Genomic DNA, 19,226 nt, shown 5'->3' on the forward strand with positions numbered 1-19,226 from the left:
AGTACGCGAAACTACCGCCAACTGTATATGTGGATATATCTATCACATGATTTTGTCACCTCCGTGCAGTATAGTGTTACCAGTGGCAAAGTCCAACCTCCGCTTCTGCGTTCTATGCTCGGCCGTGACGGTCACGAGAGCGGCTTAGCCGCGTGGCAATGAGATGTAAACACACCGGTTGCTGCTGGCCTCGCAGGGATATAGCGAGGCGGCCGCGAGCTTCAGTCAGTAGCTCGCCACCTGCGACTGCGGGCGCATCCTCTAACGGACACTGCAGATACTACAGCAGGTAGGTGCCGCAGAGGGCTGGTACTGGAGCGGCGGACGCCACGGCCGTGGAATGTATTATAATACCTCGAGTAGTAGCAGTGCCTTATTTCTTTTATATGTGGTACATTATACTCTAGATCTAAAGGAGGCATACTTGTCTCGAGTTGCAACACATATCTGTCGAGCTCCAACCACCTATTTACGAAGTATAGAACGGCATCTAATGGAACGTACTATGCATTACTCTGGCATGTTGGTGCACGCATGTCACTACGCAAATGGAACTGATATGTCTACTTAGAAATGTAGGGAATTGCAATGCTGCAAACATATCTTCTTTTTTTCACGTATCTTGACTTCTCTCTTTGACAGTTGACTAAAGAGAGACACATTGTAGCACAAAAAAAACTCATAAATTTTCACAATCTTTAAAGAATGCGAAAACAGTGGCGTATTATTTAATTATTGGCTTTTGGGCTCAAAGGATACAGCCATCGCATAATTCTTTAGGACTTGTTTGGGGATTTACATCGTAAGATTACATTTATTTACAAGTTCCATAGTTATTTTAAAAGAAATGTATTATTTTGATAGAGAGCTGCTATATTACTTGGTGAGGGTTGATGGGACCCTATTAATTGTTGCATGAAATCACTTTGCTGGCTGCACGAAATTTACATTTAAAAAAATGTGATAGATATATCTTACTACATCACATTAACATTCTCGAGTATGCATTTAGTGAAGATGACTGGAAAATGATTCGTGAATAAATCTCATGCGAAGTGTTATTTTCCTTAACCAGGGAATCAGGACTTCGAGCGAACCTTTTCCGATATTTGTCTCTATCATTTCCTATTGTTGCGTATCGATGATTGATATTCGTTTTCCCTTTGGCGTCTTGCTCTTCTATATAACGCAACTTTTATGTCTGTAATAACATGTTTTTAAATGCGCCATTTCTAGAGTCTGTCTTCTCCAAGTCATCGACTAATTCATCACATTTAATGTTAGCGTGTCCTTCGATCCATATAAACTTTATCTTCTTCCCTAGATATTCGTTTTTCTTAGTGTATTTTCTAATCACATTTAATGAGAACGGTTGGCGGCTACATATATTGGAGCAAGTTTTTACAATTCCTTAAAATCAAAGTGTTTTTACTGCGATGTTCTTCAAGTAACGTGGAGCTGCACGTATAGCTAGATTAGATTAGATTAGATTTACTTTCATTCCAATTGATCCGTAGTGAGGAGGTCCTCAAGGATGTGGAACATGTCAGAAAAACAACAATACATGACAAATATTTACAACTAAAACAAATAAGCTAATGTACCATTCCACAGGTCCCAAGTGGAATGATCGTCATTTTTTAATGAACACTAAGAGTCATTTTACAAATACTATTGCACTGAATTTAAAATAAAAAAGTTTTTTATTTATTTATAAGGTAAGAAACATGTAATACAACTACTGTAATACTTATTTACAATGAACACATTACTGCACTGAAATGGTGCAGAAGTTAGATTATACTTACACACTTACACACACACACACACACACACACACACACACACACACACACACACAAATTTTCAGTGAACACATTACTGCACTGAAATTGTGCAGAAGTTATGTTGTACTTATATACAAATCAGTTGGTTTTCCTAAGAAATTCATCAATGGAGTAGAAGGAGTTGGCCACCAATAAATCCTTTAGGCTTCTCTTAAACTGAATTTCATTGGTTGTTAAGCTTTTTATGGCTGCTGGCAAGTTATTGAAAATGTGTGTTCCTGAATAATGCACACCTTTTTGTACAAGACTAAGTGACTTTAAATCCTTGTGAAGATTATTCTTATTTCTAGTATTGATTCCATGAATTGAGCTGTTGGTTTGAAAAAGTGATATATTTTTAATGACAAATTTCATTAAGGAATAAATATATTGGGAAGCTGTAGTTAGTATCCCTAGTTCCCTAAACAGGCTTCTGCAGGATGTTCTTGAGTTCACACCACATATAATTCTTACTGCACGTTTTTGTGCCCGGAAAACTTTAGCTTGGCTTGATGAATTACCCCAGAAAATAATCCCATATGACATTATGGAATGAAAGTAAGCATAGTATGCCAGCTTTTTCATTTTTATACCCCCTATGTCTGACAAAATTCGCATTGCAAACAGAGATTTGTTAAGACGCTTCAGCAGTTCTGTGGTGTGCTCCTCCCAGTTGAATTTATTATCAAGCTGTAATCCCAAGAATTTAACACCGTCCACTTCTTCTATCTTCTTGTCATCATATGTTAGACATATACTCTTGGGACACCCCTTACAAGTTCTGAACTGCATGTAGTGTGTTTTTTCAAAGTTTAGTGACAAAGAATTGGCTAGGAACCAGTGATTAATGTCCACAAATATTTTATTGGCTGATCTTTCTAAGACTACACTTGATTTGCTATTTATTGCAATGTTTGTATCATCAGCAAACAAAACAAACTTGGCATCTGGTAATGTTACTGATGACAGGTCATTGATATACACAAGAAAAAGTAAGGGCCCCAAAATGGAACCTTGTGGGACCCCACATGTAATTAGTTCCCAGTTGGATGATGCCTGATAGCTTGATACATGTCTCTTTCCTAATAACACCCTTTGTTTCCTGCCAGAGATATAAGATTTGAACCATTTTGCAGCATTTCCTGTTACACTATAATATTCTAGTTTACTTAAAAGGATATTGTGATTTACACAGTCAAATGCCTTTGACAGATCACAAAATATACCAGTTGCCTGCAATTTTTTGTCTAATGAATTAAGTAAGGTTTCTGCAGAAAAATTAAAAGTCCCAATGGGAAGTGAATGGTTCAAATGGCTCTGAGCACTATGGGACTCAACTGCTGAGGTCATTAGTCTCCTAGAACTTAGAACTAGTTAAACCTAACTAACCTAAGGACATCACACACATCCATGCCCGAGGCAGGATTCGAACCTGCGACCGTAGCGGTCTTGCGGTTCCAGACTGCAGCGCCTTTAACCACACGGCCACTTCGGCCGGCAATGGGAAGTGAAATAAGTCCTGTAAACAGTACAAGGACTCAGGAATGTTTAACCCTCCCTGTCATTACTTGTGGGTTTTGGAGCCATATGTATTACATTAGGGGAAATTATAGCTATGCAAGATTTTTACTAATTGTTTAGCTTCATCAAATGTTTCCTCTGTTGGAAAGAAGAAAACTTCGGCTGCTAAAATTATTTTGTTATACTGGTAACCGGAGATTATGTAAAATTTGTTTTAAATTTATAAAGCTTGTACATAACTCTAGTGACGTGTTAATTCTCTGCCTATCCTTTAAACTATTACTTAACGTATTTATGGAGAGGCTAGTTTATTTAAGAAATGCTCTAAAAGTAGTACATTTACTGCCGTAATCGTGTTATCCCTCACATAGAAAACGAATGCTTCTAACGTTGCTTGAAATAGTGATGCTCTATGTCTGTAGAAGACTAAGCTACGTAGTTGATATAGCGAGCATTAATCTTTGGAAAACAGTGAGATGTACTGCACTTTTTCCTTACTTTAGTCGGAAGAATGGGAAATTAAATAGCAAGTAATAAAAGCAATGGAGAGAAAGATAATGTGCAGATTACTTTACGGGTTGAAATGTAGATAAAATCCTGTTGAGTGTCTACGTAACGTAAAATCCTACCCAAAATCTGACTATCATTCATTACAATCCTAACTTTCATTTGTCACTGAACAGCGAGAACGATAATACTAATTGCAATAATGAATGTAATTTTCACCTACAGTTCGAAACAATTTCCGCGAATAATGGAATTTCAGATTGCTAGGTTTGTAGATAGAAATTCTTTTATACGAAAAATTCTGCACTAATTTTAATTTTCCTTAACTAGCTACTGTCAATTTTCCTTAAGATCACGTCGTCACATAGGTACGTAGTAAAAATATAGATCGTCAAAATATCAATATTCTCGACCCAATTGAGAAACTATATTATCATGCTTCTTCAGTAGACACTGAAAAGAGAGGGAAAAGTGAAAATGCGTCCCACAGATAGTTCAAATTCCGAAATGCCCGAAAATATGAATTTGTTCCTAGCAAATAAGTTTTTTTTAAATTTTTTCTTCTGTTATTAAATGTTTTCCGTCACGAATTTCTTGCAAAAGAATGTTATTCCTTCGCTGTGTAGATGTTCGTTCATACGGTACGAAAATGAGAAGTACATACTAGTAGAACAAAAGAACCAGTTCATTTTGTCCGATACATGAATTTCTATGTAAACTCAGCTATATTTTATTTCATTATTTAAAGTAAATCTACTGCAAACTACACATTTATTTAAATAAAGTAGAAAACAATGATAAAGCTGCAATACACCTTTTCAAATAGAAAAATTCCTTCCAATTATTATCCTATCCAACATTGTCTACTCGTAAAAGATGCGAATTCGTGTTCTGCGCTTCAGATGCAACAAGAAATTTGTCACCCTTCTGTCCTTTGACACCATCACCCACATTTAGCAAAGTGTGATACCTTGGCACTCTAGATACTGCATGAGAAAAACCGTATTGCTGATGATCAAGTAAAATCATCAGCCGTAGCAACATCCAAAGTAAAGTAATGTCATATTTTATAGGATTCTTCCCGCACTTCTTGGTAGAACAATCTCATATTCTAGATTGAAAAGCAAACTAATTGCGTTCTTGTTCTACTAATATATTTTTTCTTGCTTCCAACTGGTTTTTGGCTTATAAGATCATCGCCAAAAAAACCAGAGTAGCGTCCACAAGAGACGCTAGAGTGTAGGTAAAAAAGGTACTGTCAACATCCACAGGATATTTGACCATTATATTCGGTGATACAGGTCAAATTGAGCGTCCTTCACTCATATTACACACCAAACATGATAAACTACAATGCTAAATTACAATTTACGAGTTGGTAATATGAACCACCCTATATAACAAAATTACCTAAAATGAAACTGTAAACTGTCTAAGTTGTACGGAAGAATTTTTAAAGTTTCTAAGGAAAATCAAAGAAAGGCATCGTGACTATTCTATTGTGATACAAGTTTTTGGATATGAATGTGAATTCTGACTGAGGCCTGTGGGTGTGTGGCTAGTTGATTGGATTAAGTGAAGCTTATAAATGGATATTTTCTCAGCTGTAAATGATCACTTGCAACCAGATGTGTTGATAAAATCACTTGCACTGTCTGTTTGTATATTAGTCAAACGGGGCAGGATTGTAGTATCTAGACCGATGGACAGAGCTGCAGACTGATCAAGTCTGCTGAACATTTGTTGAAGGAAGGCCATATACACAAACACAGATGGGCTTAGTATCGCCAATAGACTTATTAGAAGCAGCTGCGGTAAATAAGTATTTAGCTCAAAACCATCAATTGCTTGTAAACGTTTGTTTCAATTTCAGATATGACAGTAAGAGTTTTTCTTTTGCATGATTGCCTGTTTTTGGTAATCTTAGGACAATCGTTGGTGGCAAGTGAGCCACGCCAAGTGCTTCACGATTCGAGATGAATTTTAATAGAGGAAACATTTCACGTACTTCAGCTTCCTTCCCTAGAATCCCGATATCCATTATGTAACTCACTCCCTTAACGAGGTTTTCGAAGTAAGCCTACGTGTGACGGGACTCGTACTCTTGAACTGTTTCGTCATTTTATTACGATGTCCCGGGTGCGGCAAAACACGCAGAGTGCCACTGTCCCCATCAGTGCCGTTTCCCGGCTATTAGTTATCACACCTACCAATGACCGGTCGTTAGACGGAAACTGGAATACTTTGCAGCTAATGCAGAAATAAAGGAGCCACATGTAGCTTCCTCCGTAGTTATGCGGTTTCAGCTGTTGTGTCCAAAGCACTTCACACACCGTAGCTTTATTACATACACTGGGTGAAGAAAAAATTATATATCTGGTGGTTGGCATGCGATTCCTCATTCAGATCAAGACATAAGTAAATCTAGCAAAATCAGATTGGGTGCACTTCAAAAACACGTTTATGGAAACGACGTCCGTTCCCTAGTTCTCGTCGTTTATTGTCAAATAATAATAGCCTGTTACATGACTGATCCATTAAACTGCATCCATGTGTCTATCGGCCGCGCAGTGCACAACCATAACCGGTCCTGTCAGGTTCATATAAGACGGCTTCATGATGGAGTATACAAACGGTGATCATGTCCATATGCTTTTGGTGCTGGGCGCATCCGATAACCAAGCTGCTCTTGTTGTTCATGTGTGTGCTGCACGATACCCTCAAAGGCGCTGTTCCGATAAGTACGTTCTTCATCGCCTGGAGCAAGGCCTTCGGGAATCCGGTAATCTTCGCCACAAGTAATGGACAGAAATCGTCCAAGAATTAGACGTACTCCACAAACAGAGGACATGATTCTTGAAACAGTTCACCAGCAACTTCAGCAAAATGCCGGTGGTATTACAAGGCAGTTTCAGACACCTCAAATACTGGTTGTGGAAGTATTGCACTATGAAGAACGGCATCCATATAATGGAACGTTAACTCAACACCTGAGGCCAGAGGACTGCACTCAACAAGAACACTTTTGTGAAAGGCTTTTAAACCAAGTGGAAAATAACGAAATTTTATAAAGAACGTGATATAGACTAAAGAATCTAGCTTGTCTCGTGAAGGTATATTCAACCTCCACAACAGCCGTTATTGGTGGGAACACAACACACATGTTACTTGTGAACGTGGCTCTCAGGCACGCTTTGGCATAAAAGTGCCAGCTGGAACCATGCAACGCGTGCTTTTGGGCCTCTGCCTGTTGCAAGACAAGTTGAATGCGCCCCTGTATCATACGTTTCTTTACAATATTTTTCCAGACACATTGAAAACGTTCCACTTGCGATTCGGCGACAGCTATGGTTTCAGCACGATGATGCACCGGGACACTTTAGAATAATGTGCGTAACTGTTTAAATGAGATGCTTCCTGGAAAACTGATTGATCGTGGAGGCCCAGTGTTCTGCCCTCCACGTCCTCAGGGACATTAATCTACTAGACCTTTATTTGTGGGGACACTTAAAGGTATAAGATCTTTGTACTCCACTCATGGATGTACACGACCTAATAACTAGCGTGCATGCCATGTCGGCAATGGTGGATGCAGGTGTGTTGTGTACGGTCCAGAAAAGTATGATCCAGCGAGTATCTAAGTGCTTGCAAATGCAAGATGGTCGCCTTGAACATCTTCTCTAATGTGAACATCGCTCATACGTGTATGTAACGGTTCTATAAAGATAAGCCTGGACCTCAAACGAACAGAATTGAATTATTGGGCAAGCAGAATGTGGATTCTAATGTAGCCTTCCTGTTGTGTTTTTTGTACCTAATTTGACACATACCATGTTACTGTACCCATTATTAACTTCTATTGGCTTTAATTGTGTCACGGACGAAACAGTTTGTTTACGTCATGTTATGTCTTAATGCTTAAATTAGGGTAACAGTAACAGAAATAAATGCACAAGACATCGCTTTGTGGAGGCGTGCCGGCCGGAGTGGCCGTGCGGTTCTAGGCGCTACAGTCTGGAGCCGAGCGACCGCTACGGTCGCGGGTTCGAATTCTGCCACGGGCATGGATGTGTGTGATGTCCTTAGGTTAGTTAGGTTTAATTAGCTCTAAGTTCTAGGCGACTGATTACCTCTGAAGTTAAGTCGCATAGTGCTCAGAGCCATTTGAACCATTTTGTGGAGGCGTAAAGTGGATAAATTTGAGGCTTTATCATAAAAAAGAAATGTTTAACTTCCAATGCTTTTCAAACGTCGGCGAGTCTACATGTCGTTCGTTACGGCATTGCCTAGTCTCACTGATCTAATGGGACAGTGCAGAGTTCATGTTAACCGTTTTTGGCCATGGTGCACGCAGTTACGGCTTTGTAAGAGCCTCGTTTTCTTAAACTGCATTTCTATTAATCCTGTTGGTGGCACTTAGTTTTGTTAGACACGCTTTCGTCTTGAAATAGGATGAAGAATCGCGTGCTGACCGCTAAGTGCGGAATTTTCCTTCACCCTTCATACTTTGTTTTTTCATTCCCTACCTTTGAAACGTCGGAGATAGTTTTGGTAGTCTCTCTTAAATAACATTAGTGTAACGCGTTAGAACTTACATCACCGTTGTTGAAGTTCACATTATGCATATTCCACTGTGGGGAAATAATTTCAGATATTATTGTTCCTTTTGTTGCGGTCTTCAGTCCGGAGACCGAATTGAGGCAACTCTTTACTTTGGGATATCCTGCACAAGGCTCTTCATCTCTGCATAACTACTGCAAAATGCATTCGTTTGAATGTTACTGCTGTAGACGAGCCTTGGTCCCCCTCTGTAGCTTGGCCCCAAGTTTTCCTTTAGTTCCAAACCGACAGCTCCTTTATGCATCAGAATGTGTCCTATCAACCGAGCCCCTTGTTTTGTGAAGTTGTGCCTTCATAATTTCTTTTCCATTGAACTCGAATCAGCGCCTCTTCATTAGTTACATGATCCACCCATGTAATCTTCAGCAGTCTAGCGACAGACTCCTAAAGCTTCTAATCACTTCTTGTCTGGACTTTTAGTCATCCTTATCATCTTTTCACTTCCGTACGAGCCTGCACTCCAGACTAATACCTTTAGAAAAACTTCCTAATCCTTAAATTTATGTTAGATGTTATCATTGTCTTTTTTAGCAATCCTATACTTGCTTTTACCAGTGTACAATCGGCAGTTATTTCTCTGCCAAGATAGCAAAACAAATCATCAGCAGAATTAATTCGACTACATTAAACTATCTCTGTTTTGTTGCTATTCATCTGATAACTTCAAGACTCCATCCATTCCGTTTAACTGCTCTTCCAAGACCTGTACCGTCTCTGACAGAACTGCTGAGTCATCGGCAAGCCTCAAAGCTGTTACTCCTTCTTCCTGCACATTAATTACCTTTCCAAATTTCTCCGTGAATCCTTTAAGTCCTTTGCTGATAGATCAGTGGATATATTAAATAACATTGTGGATTGCTGAAACCTTGTAATACTCCACCCTCAACTACTGTTTCCCTTCCATGTTTTTCAATTCTTGTATCTACAATCTGATTTATTTTCGCTGTCTGTGTTTCATTTCTGCTACCTACAATGTTTCAAACAATCTGTTCCAGCCAAGATTGTCATGAACCTTTTCTAGATTTACGAATGTTAATTACGTAGGTTTGCTTTCCTATATGTACCTTATAAAATAAGTCGTTTGGTCTCTAATATCTCTCGTGTTCCTATATTTCTCCGCCTGCCAAACTGATCTTCCCTGAGGCCGGCTTCTACTAGTTTTTACACTCTTCAGCAAACAATACGCGTCAATATTTTGCCATGACTTATTAAGCTGATTTGTAATACTCACACTTGTCGGCGTCCGTTTTTTATTACACGATCCATTGAAGTAATTACCTCCACATCTCAGTTTAAGATCGATAGCAACTGAATATAGTGTGCTAGTTTATAACTGGCACTATTTGTCTACCGTGTGTGTTACGTGCAGATCGTAAGTGTGGTCGGGTAGCACCCTCTATTAATGACAATAATTGTTTAAAGCAGTATTGGGAGTTTTAACAACAAGACATAACTAATAAAATTATAAAATTACATATATTTATTCCTCCAAAGCGGTTACTTTAGCATTAGTAAAATGCTCTCTTGCTCCTTTTTTACACCCGAAATTCAGAAGGACTCAGATTAATGAATAATGTTCAAGGATTTATCTATGGACATTTTTGTGGATGTATTATATTTTCTCAGAATGCTCCCGACGAATCCCAGATCGGAACCTGCCTTCTCACAATCATGTTTATGTCGTTTTTTTTTTTTTTTTTTACTATAAATCGCCCCGAAAGCATTCCCCTATATGTTTGACGTTTGTGAAACAATCCACTTCATTTCTGATTACGCGTGATGTATTGTATTATGTGGAGCGTCTTCCGCCATTGTTTACCCTTATGAATGAAATGTATGCCAAGAATTGTTAAACAGAAAACTTTATCATGAAACCGTAACAGTTATACAGCTGACAGTTGATAGTTTTTAGAGGACAAAAATTGTTTTCTGCTTTTGTAACCGGAATTAACTCTGGTTTACGTATTGCAGCTAAATTTCAGCGTGGTGTTTGCTCAGTATTTTTCATTACACATACTGAGACATCCTACAACGTCAGGAAAAACGAAGAAATTCATTTTGGCCAAAGACGTGGCCAACACTTCCCCCTGATCCTGATGATTCTACATGCAGAAATTGGTTTCGATGAAGTATTTTGAGTCCAGTGGTTCTGGCATACATGGAAGCCTGCTGCATTCTTATCTAGGCTTATACAGATTTATATTAGACAATTTTGTAGGCTGTGTGTTATCACTCTTAAGAAACGAGCTTTTGAACTGACTACTAGCAAATAGTTATCCTAATTAGAACACAGCTTTTTGTATAGTACAAAAACATATTACGTGTGTGGTATCTCACACAGTGAGCAAATTGAGGGCGAATCCTAATCTTTCTAAAACGTTCGGAACTGCCTAAAACAATTTATTTTTATGATCTGATAAATAATTCTTAGAATCTAATGAACATATTAATAGCCAATATCTAGTACTACTTAGAATGGCTCTGAGCACTATGGGACTTAACTTCTGAGGTCATCAGTCCCCTATAACTTAGAACTACTTAAACCTAACTAACCTAAGGACATCACACACATCCATGCCCGAGGCAGGGATTTATGGCTGTTCTCACATGGCTAACTCAGCCTTGATCAAGTTTTTACTCGTGACCCGGACCTTTGGATGGATGATAACATCTAGACTGGACGATAAGGTGACGTCTTATGATTAAAATTTTTCCAGTTCATCTTGTAGACCGAATACCTTACAATCAATGTTACTGAGTTAAGTACTATCGTCGTTATCCAAATAACGTAAGGGGAATGATTATCATCGATAAAAACAGACTCGTTCTGTATAGCCCCAGTCAGTTCACTTACAGTCGGCACATAAACGCAGTAGTATTTGTTTCCTTTGCTCTCAAATAGAATCAGCCAGTCATATTACAAAAACCTTTGACACAGCGGATACTGATGTTTGCAGTCGAAGTTAGCAGTACTCCCTGAGAAACACAAGAATTATAGCCTACATGGAACCAAGTTTTAAGGGCTTCTTGCCATTCACTCTACATTCGAAAGGAATATGGTAGCAGTCCCTCAAGCGGCTCACAGGAATCAAGTTCAGATGTTTCTTCTTGTTCATTCGTCATTTCAACCACGTTGATAAATACTTCCTGTATACTTCTCTGCCATGGTTTCCGGGTGTTGGTCCCACTTTTGTCGTATTAACATCATATTCGAAGACCACAAAACTTCAGCTGTACCTCCTGCTCGGATGAATATCTGTATGAGTGTTTTGCCTTGTGGCAGCCTCATTACATTTTCTCCTCCGTTGACTTTGTTCATAACGGTGGGTTGTGAAAACCCGTCCATGCGTTCGTCATTATAATACTTTCCGTGACTGAGCTCCAAGATCTTTTTCAGTAGATTTGCTCAGAAGAGGCTGTTCAAACTCTATTCCTTTTTATGTATCTTCTTACTTTTAACAGAGGTACAATACTTGGTTAGAAAATCAGTGTAATTTAGGAAGTATGTCAAAGTGGTCTCTTACTACGTGCTTGTGTGGGACTAAATGTGTACCGGTGGTTATAGACATTTCCAGCAACTACTTTATTTTTTGTTTTAAGAAAAATTTTCTGAAACATACTCGTTGACGATTTCAAATTTTTAGGGAAATGTGTACATAGGATATGGATTACTGAGGATTTCAACCTGTTCCTCTTATTAAATATGCTTAGGAAAAAACTTTAAAGCGTTTGTTAAGGCATGGAAAGACTACTAACTTCGGAGAACTGAAATGTGTAATGTGACTCACACTGTACGTTGTCTGGCCTCGTTGCAACAGTATTACTTGGAAACCTTAATGTCTGTAGGAAAATGCTTCTGAGAAGGACGTTCACGAAAACAGGCTGGCGTACATGAGCGATTTGTCTCAAACACTAAGAATAACAACTCATGAGCCTCATACTGCAGACGACATTAGCAATACCTTCTCAAATGTTGAAACAATAAGCTCGAGCCTTATGAAAATAACTGGTTGTTGACAAATACCTTTCAGAGAAAATTAATCAGGGCAGAAAAAGAACAACATCCTATGCACAGTCCGCTAAACCAGAATAATTATCAGAAATGCCTCGCATTTTTCTGTGACAATTGTTGATACTTTTTTATAATGCGGGAAAAATTACGGCATACACTCCGATTTACAGCTAAATGGGGGAAGGCATCGTTACCAATTGGCACTTAATAACCCATGCTAACACGTTCTCTAGGAAGAGTGTGCAACTAGAGAGATCACGTAGTTCAGTATTGGGCAGATGTGGGATGCTAGTTTCCCACCATTACTCTGTCAAACGCTAAATTATTTCAGTATTCTAACGTCTCTCCCTGTTTAGAAAAACTAACTTCTGCTTAGCCCTTTGTTTTGGATATCACAGTGTTTTAGTAGGCACGCTCGTATTAAAGGTGCTAAGCCTCTATTTTTCTCTGGACGCTGAATTGATTTACCCAGCCTATTCAACGGTACAACTTGTCATTTTCACATACTGATAGGGCATTGTCGCAAGTGGAAGAAGCGATATGTGGCAGAAAATAACATTATAACAAATAAGGACTGAACTTTTCGACTTGTAGTCCGACACTCACTCATTCCGCGACCTATCCGATCACTCACAGTAGAGATGCGCAACATACGACACTACACACAGCAAACACAGAGAGCAAAATAGAGTAGAAGGTAAACATTCATATCTCCGCCATGATATAGCAAAAGAGTGAAGACGAACGCTCAGGTTTCTTACATGCGATGCGCTCCAGCAAATGTGTCCGGAATTCTTGCACACTTCTGGAAGATGGAAGTGCAGCATATGTCACCAATACGTGTTGATGTCAACTGATGCTTCAGGCACGAGACTCGGTCATTGTTGAATCAAAATACAATGCAGGACAAACTACAGAAAATTAAAGTCGTCACATATGTGGGACAAATAGCAGTTAATCATAAGCGGGGGAGGCCAAAATAAAATATGGAACTACCATAACTAAAGGTTCATCCAGAAGCTTTCTTTGCCTCATTTCGCCTCACCAGAAGTACAGCGAGTTGTCGTTCTGATGAGATCAGCCGCTGTCATATAAAGAAGACAAAAGAATGGCTGGAGTCTCATTCGCAACACGTTGCCATTGCGGTTGTTAATTGCAGCTGCAAGACACTCACAGTTGCGTGTGACCGCGCATGCGTGAGCACGCATCCGCTCGGCTCTGGCGTAACCCGACATCCTCCGATCCCCCGCCCTTTTCCCCCACCTCTCCCTCCATACGCAAACACCTTGGCGTTCTTCTTCATACAATTTCAAGACGGTCACTCGCCGCTTCCTACACCGGCGAAATGCCAAGCTGAGGTTTTCTCCGCTGCTTTTCTGAGCATCGGATTTGTCTGTTCATACTGCGTGGACCTCGACTGATCACCACAGTGTGGTAATAGCTTAATCCGGCACTACCTATATACGGAAAGGTCTACCGCATCGGTTCTACACGTGGAATATCTCACCTTCCCTAACAATAACTAGCTTCTCCTACACCACAATACGTAATTATTTCATGTACACCGAAAGACCAAGTGCAGTGGCTAACGCACTGGACTCGTATTAGATAGGTATAAAGTTCATATCGCTGTCCACCATACTGTTTCTTTAAATCACATGTCGTGAAAGCTGATTTATTTATTATTATCACTTCTTGTGAAAATTTATTGTTATTTCATACGGCGCTTTGGAACAAGAAGAACCAATAATTGTCTTTAATTGTCTTTAATTTTCTTGTTTTCTTCTTAATATTTTTCGTGTCACTATGAGTCTGTTGCAGTGCCCGCGCACTTTTGAGTTCCTGAATTCTTTATTCTAGATATTTTGACGTGAGCTTGTAAGAGTCGATCTCCCGTAAACTGTCGCCAATGCATTTCGGAGTGTGTCATCAGACACTGACTGACATCCTCTTGAGTGTCGGCTGGCCATCGTATCAAGGTTTTTGGGGCCCGTTTATGGGGGCGAAGATTGTCTTTGATAATCGTAATTCGTCCTTTCGTGCTATTTGTTCTCCTCTTACGAGGAAAAACAGTACATGGGCTCCAAACACGCAGACATGTGTTGCCTCACGTCAAGATATGATAACAACACAAAGGTTCAACACCTTAGGTACCTGGGTGAATTTGTCATGAACACTGCAATCAAAAACGCGATCAACTCAAAACTGAAACAGTATGACCTAGATGTTAAAGAGATTGCCAAAGTATTCACATAGGTGTCTGTTACTAAGACAGGAAGAGAGATCAAGCTTGATGACACAGACATATATGACAGAAAAATTGTTGACAAAAGAAAGAAATTGATCGTCAAGGGGAAAGATACAGACGAGGAAGAAGAGAAAAGAAAGAAAAGATACTTAAAAGAAACAGAAAAAGGGAGAAATTCGATAAGAACATCAAGAAGAGGAAAGGTGTCCCTTGACTTTCTCACTTTCGTTACAGCTTCGTACCTATCCAGCAACTGTTTACTGCTGTACAGTAAGAAATAAAACTTTTCTATAGTTATAAGCATCTAGATAAGGAACATTTATTACTGTAACTCAACTGAGCAACCAGCATTAAAAACAAAAAAAGATTAGCGTCTTTGACAAGTAATCCAAACTTCATCGGTTCAGGGTACGAACCCAGCAACAGCATAAATTATGAATGAAAATCATCAGCAGTGGCTGCCGATGACGTCTGCTTGTCACCCCCGTTTTGCCAACGGCCTTGTCAAAGAGGGCGTAGAAGCGGAAGAGGTTCAGAGCAGCCTCTCGCCCTTGGGATGGGAAACTGTCCCTAAAGGCAGAAGAATCAGCAATGATCAATGGCATGAGGCTGCTGAGGACAATGGAAACCATTGCATTAAAGACACATGATGTGTATCCTATACGGATTCCAGGAGAGAGCTGCCAAGGGGGAGGTGACCATGAGAAAAAGATTGGAAAACCAACGAAAGGATGTTCTACGAATTGGAGCGTGGAATGTCAGAAGTTTGAATTTGGTAGGAATGCTAGGAGACCTGAAAGGGAAATGCATAGGCAGTCGAGACATATTGAAGGTCAGTAAAGTGAAATGGAAGGAAAACAAGGATTTCTGGTCAGACGAGTGTAGGGGAATATCATCAGCAGCAGAAAATGGTATAACCGGAGTATGATTCGTCATGAAGAGGAAGTCTGAGTAGAAAGTGAGTTACTAGAATCAAATAAGGCATAAGGGATAGATAATATTCCTTCTAAATTTCATAAATCCTTGACATAAGCGGCAATCCTGCGAGTATTCAAGCTGGTGAGTAGGAACTATGAGTCTGGAGACATATCATCCACACATTTCTGAATATAGTAATTACAGATCGCACAAACAGCTTAATAGCTCATGCATCCAAATTGCTGAAAGTAAAATATACAGAAGAATGGAAAGAAATTTAGGATCTGTTAGATGACTATTAGTCTGGCTTTCGGAAAAGTAAAGGCACAAGAAAGTTAGTTCTGGCGTTCGACTGACAATGGAAGCAAGGCTGAAGAAAAATCGTTAGACGAATAATAGCAAGATGTTACAAATTATGAGAAAAATGGATAAAATCTCTAAGGAAAGACGGGTGATACACGCAACATGTACAAGAACTAAGAGGAAATGAATAAAAATGGAAGACCAAGAACAAAGCGCTCGGACAGAAAAGGGCGTCTATTTCACCCTTACTCTCCAATCAAAGAAACAATGACGGAAAAAGAAAGGTTCAAGAGTTGTATGGAACTTCACGGTGAAAGGTTATCACTGATAAGATTCGCTGATGGCATTGCTCTCCTCATTGAAAGTGAAGAAGAATTCACCACTTCAACAGTCCTATCATTCCGGAGACTCCCAGAAAAATGTCACTTGCGCTCAAATCTCGTGACGCGTAATTTCTGTTTATTTACTTCTTTTCACTGGAAGCAAACGAACATATGTTTAGGCTAAGCAGGTGATTGTCTCACCCAGCTGTTCCATGTGTTACTGAAATATTGCGCTAAGTTTGCCGATACTAAGATATTTGACTCCAAGCTCGCGTTTTGTTCCAGAGACTGACCGAGTAGCCGAAATGGCGAGAATCGCGACAGTGCTGCTTTTAGTGACGGCGGCAGCCGCCAAAGATGCTGTTATTGGCATACCAGGGGTGAGTACCTACATTATCGCTCTGCACCACCATAACTCAAACTTGTATTTCTATAACTGCGGCACTTGTAGCTCCATCTCCCTCATAACCTGTTTTCTGATCATATGCGATTCCCTACGATACGTGATCTCTAAGCAATTGGTATGATCTTTAACATAATTCACTCTCATACCTGCGTTGAGCAGAATATCGAAAAAACTTGCCATGATATTTAGCGTCTTATATTACACTATTGGCCTTTAAAATTGCTACGCCAAGAAGAAATGTAGATGATAAACGGGTATTCATTGGACAAATATATTATACTAGAACTGACATGTGATTACATTTTCACGCAATTTGGGTGCATAGATCTTGAGAAATCATTACCCAGAACGACCACCTCTGGCCGTCATAACAGCCTTGATACGCCTGGGCATTGAGTCGAACAGAGCTTGGATGGCGTGTACAGGTACAGCTGCCCATGCAGCTTCAACACGATACCACAGTCCATCAAGAGTAGTGACTGGTGTATTGTGGCGGGCCAGTTGCTCGGCCACCATTGACCAGACTTTTTCAATTGGTGAGAGATCTGGAGAGTAGGCTGGCCAGGGCAGCAGTCGAACATTTTCTGTATCCAGGAAGGCCCGTACAGGACTTGCAACATGCGGTCGTGCATTATCCTGCTGAAATGTAGGGTTTCGCAGGGACCGAATCAAGGGTAGATGGTTCAAATGGCTTTGAGCACTATGCGACTTAACTTCTGAGGTCATCAGTGGCCTAGAACTTAGAACTAATTAAACCTAATTAACCTAAGCACATCACACACATCCATGTCCGAGACAGGATTCGAACCTGCGACCGTAGCGGTCGCTCGGCTCCATACTGTAGCGCCTAGAACCGCACGGCCACTCCGGCCGGCTGATGGGTAGAGCCACGGATCGTAACACATCTGAAATGTAATGTTCACTGCTCAAAGTGCTGTCAATGCGAACAAGAGGTTACCGAGACGTGTAGCCAATGTCACTCCATACCATCACGCCGGGTGATACTCCAGTACGGCGATGACGAATACACGCTTCCAATGTGCGTTCACCGTGATGTCGCCAAACATGGATGAGACCATCATGATGCTGTAAACAGAACCTAGATTCATCCGAAAAAATGACGTTTTGCCATTCGTGCACACAGGTTCGTCGTTCAGTACACCATCGCAGGCGCTTCTGTCTGTCATGCAGCGTCAAGGGTAACCGCAGCCATGGTCTCCGAGCTGATAGTGCATGCTGCTGCAAACGTCGTCGAACTGTTCGTGCAGATGGTTGTTGTCTTGCAAACGTCCCCATCTGTTGACTCAGAAATCGAGACGTGGCTGCACGATCCGTTACAGATATGCTGATAAGATGCCTGTCATCTCGACTGCTAGTGATAAGAGGCCGTTGGGATCCAGCACGGCGTTCCGTATTACCCTCCTGAACCCACCGATTCCATATTCTGCTAGTAGTCAATGCGAGCAGCAATGTCGTGATACGATAAACGGCAATCGCTATATGTTACAATCCGACCTTTATCAAAGCCGGAAACGTGATGGTACGAATTTCTTCTCCTTACACGAGGCATCACAACAACGCTTCACCAGGCAACGCCGGTCAAGTGCTGTTTGTGTATGAGAATCGATTGGAAACTTTCCTCATGTCAGCACATCGTAGGTGTCACCACCGGCGCCAGCCTTGTGTGAATGTTCTGAAAAGCTAATCATTTGCATGTCCCAGCATCTTCTTCCTGTCGGTTAAATTTCGCGTCTGTAGCACGTCATCTTCGTGGTGTAGCAATTTTAATGGCCAGTAGTGTAATATGAACTCCCTAATGGACTACAGAAATATTTTCATTGGTTAGAATACTAAGTGAAAGTATTTAAAAGCAATAAGAAAAGAGTTTATTGAAACGCAATAAAAGCAAGCGCTGTAAGACAGAAGAGCTCGGGTTATGCTTGAAGTCGTGGGATCCTCTCTTAAGGCGATTGCAGATATGCGGTAAAAATAAGGTTTTGTTTCATTCACTTCGTTAGTCGTCGAATGGATCATACTGACAGTTTCCGCTACCTTTAAAACTTCATCATGAAAATATACTACAAGAATAGGTTCAAATGGTTCAAATGGCTTTGAGCACTATGCGACTTGACTTCTGAGGTCATCAGTCGCCTAGAACTTAGAACTACTTAAACCTAACTAACCTAAGGACATCACACACATCCATGCCCGAGGCAGAATTCGAACCTGCGACCGTAGCGGTCGCTCGGCTCCAGACTGTAGCGCCTAGAACCGCACGGCCTCTCCGGCCGGCTACAAGAATAGAACGTGTGCAAATCGTTACATATTTTTCCAGGAATTATGCGTGCACTATGACACCCGAGGATCCACTTCATGGAACAGTTTGTCTCAATATACTTCTGGCCTTACTTCAGCCTCGTTTCATAAGAAAAAATGGCTCAAATGGCTCTGAGCACTATGGGACTTCTGAGGTCATCAGTCCCCTAGAACTTAGAACTACTTAAACCTAACTAACCTAAGGACATCACAGACATCCATGCCC

The 19,226-nt window shown here is 40.4% G+C and overlaps 1 protein-coding gene across 1 annotated transcript in view; it reads left to right on the plus strand.

Annotated features, from left to right (window-relative positions):
* Window positions 1-208: 208 nt before the first annotated feature.
* The window catches only part of LOC124789715 (glycine-rich protein DOT1-like), an 84,617-nt gene continuing 65,599 nt past the window's right edge, over window positions 209-19,226 (plus strand). The window contains exons 1-2 of the mRNA XM_047257165.1: window positions 209-289; window positions 16,564-16,658. Coding sequence (XP_047113121.1) covers window positions 16,584-16,658 — 75 coding nt within the window. The 5' untranslated portion in view covers window positions 209-289; window positions 16,564-16,583. The remainder of the gene's footprint in view (window positions 290-16,563; window positions 16,659-19,226) is intronic.

The sequence above is a fragment of the Schistocerca piceifrons genome, chromosome 3, assembly GCF_021461385.2.
Source record: "Schistocerca piceifrons isolate TAMUIC-IGC-003096 chromosome 3, iqSchPice1.1, whole genome shotgun sequence".
NCBI classification, from domain to species: domain Eukaryota; kingdom Metazoa; phylum Arthropoda; class Insecta; order Orthoptera; family Acrididae; genus Schistocerca; species Schistocerca piceifrons.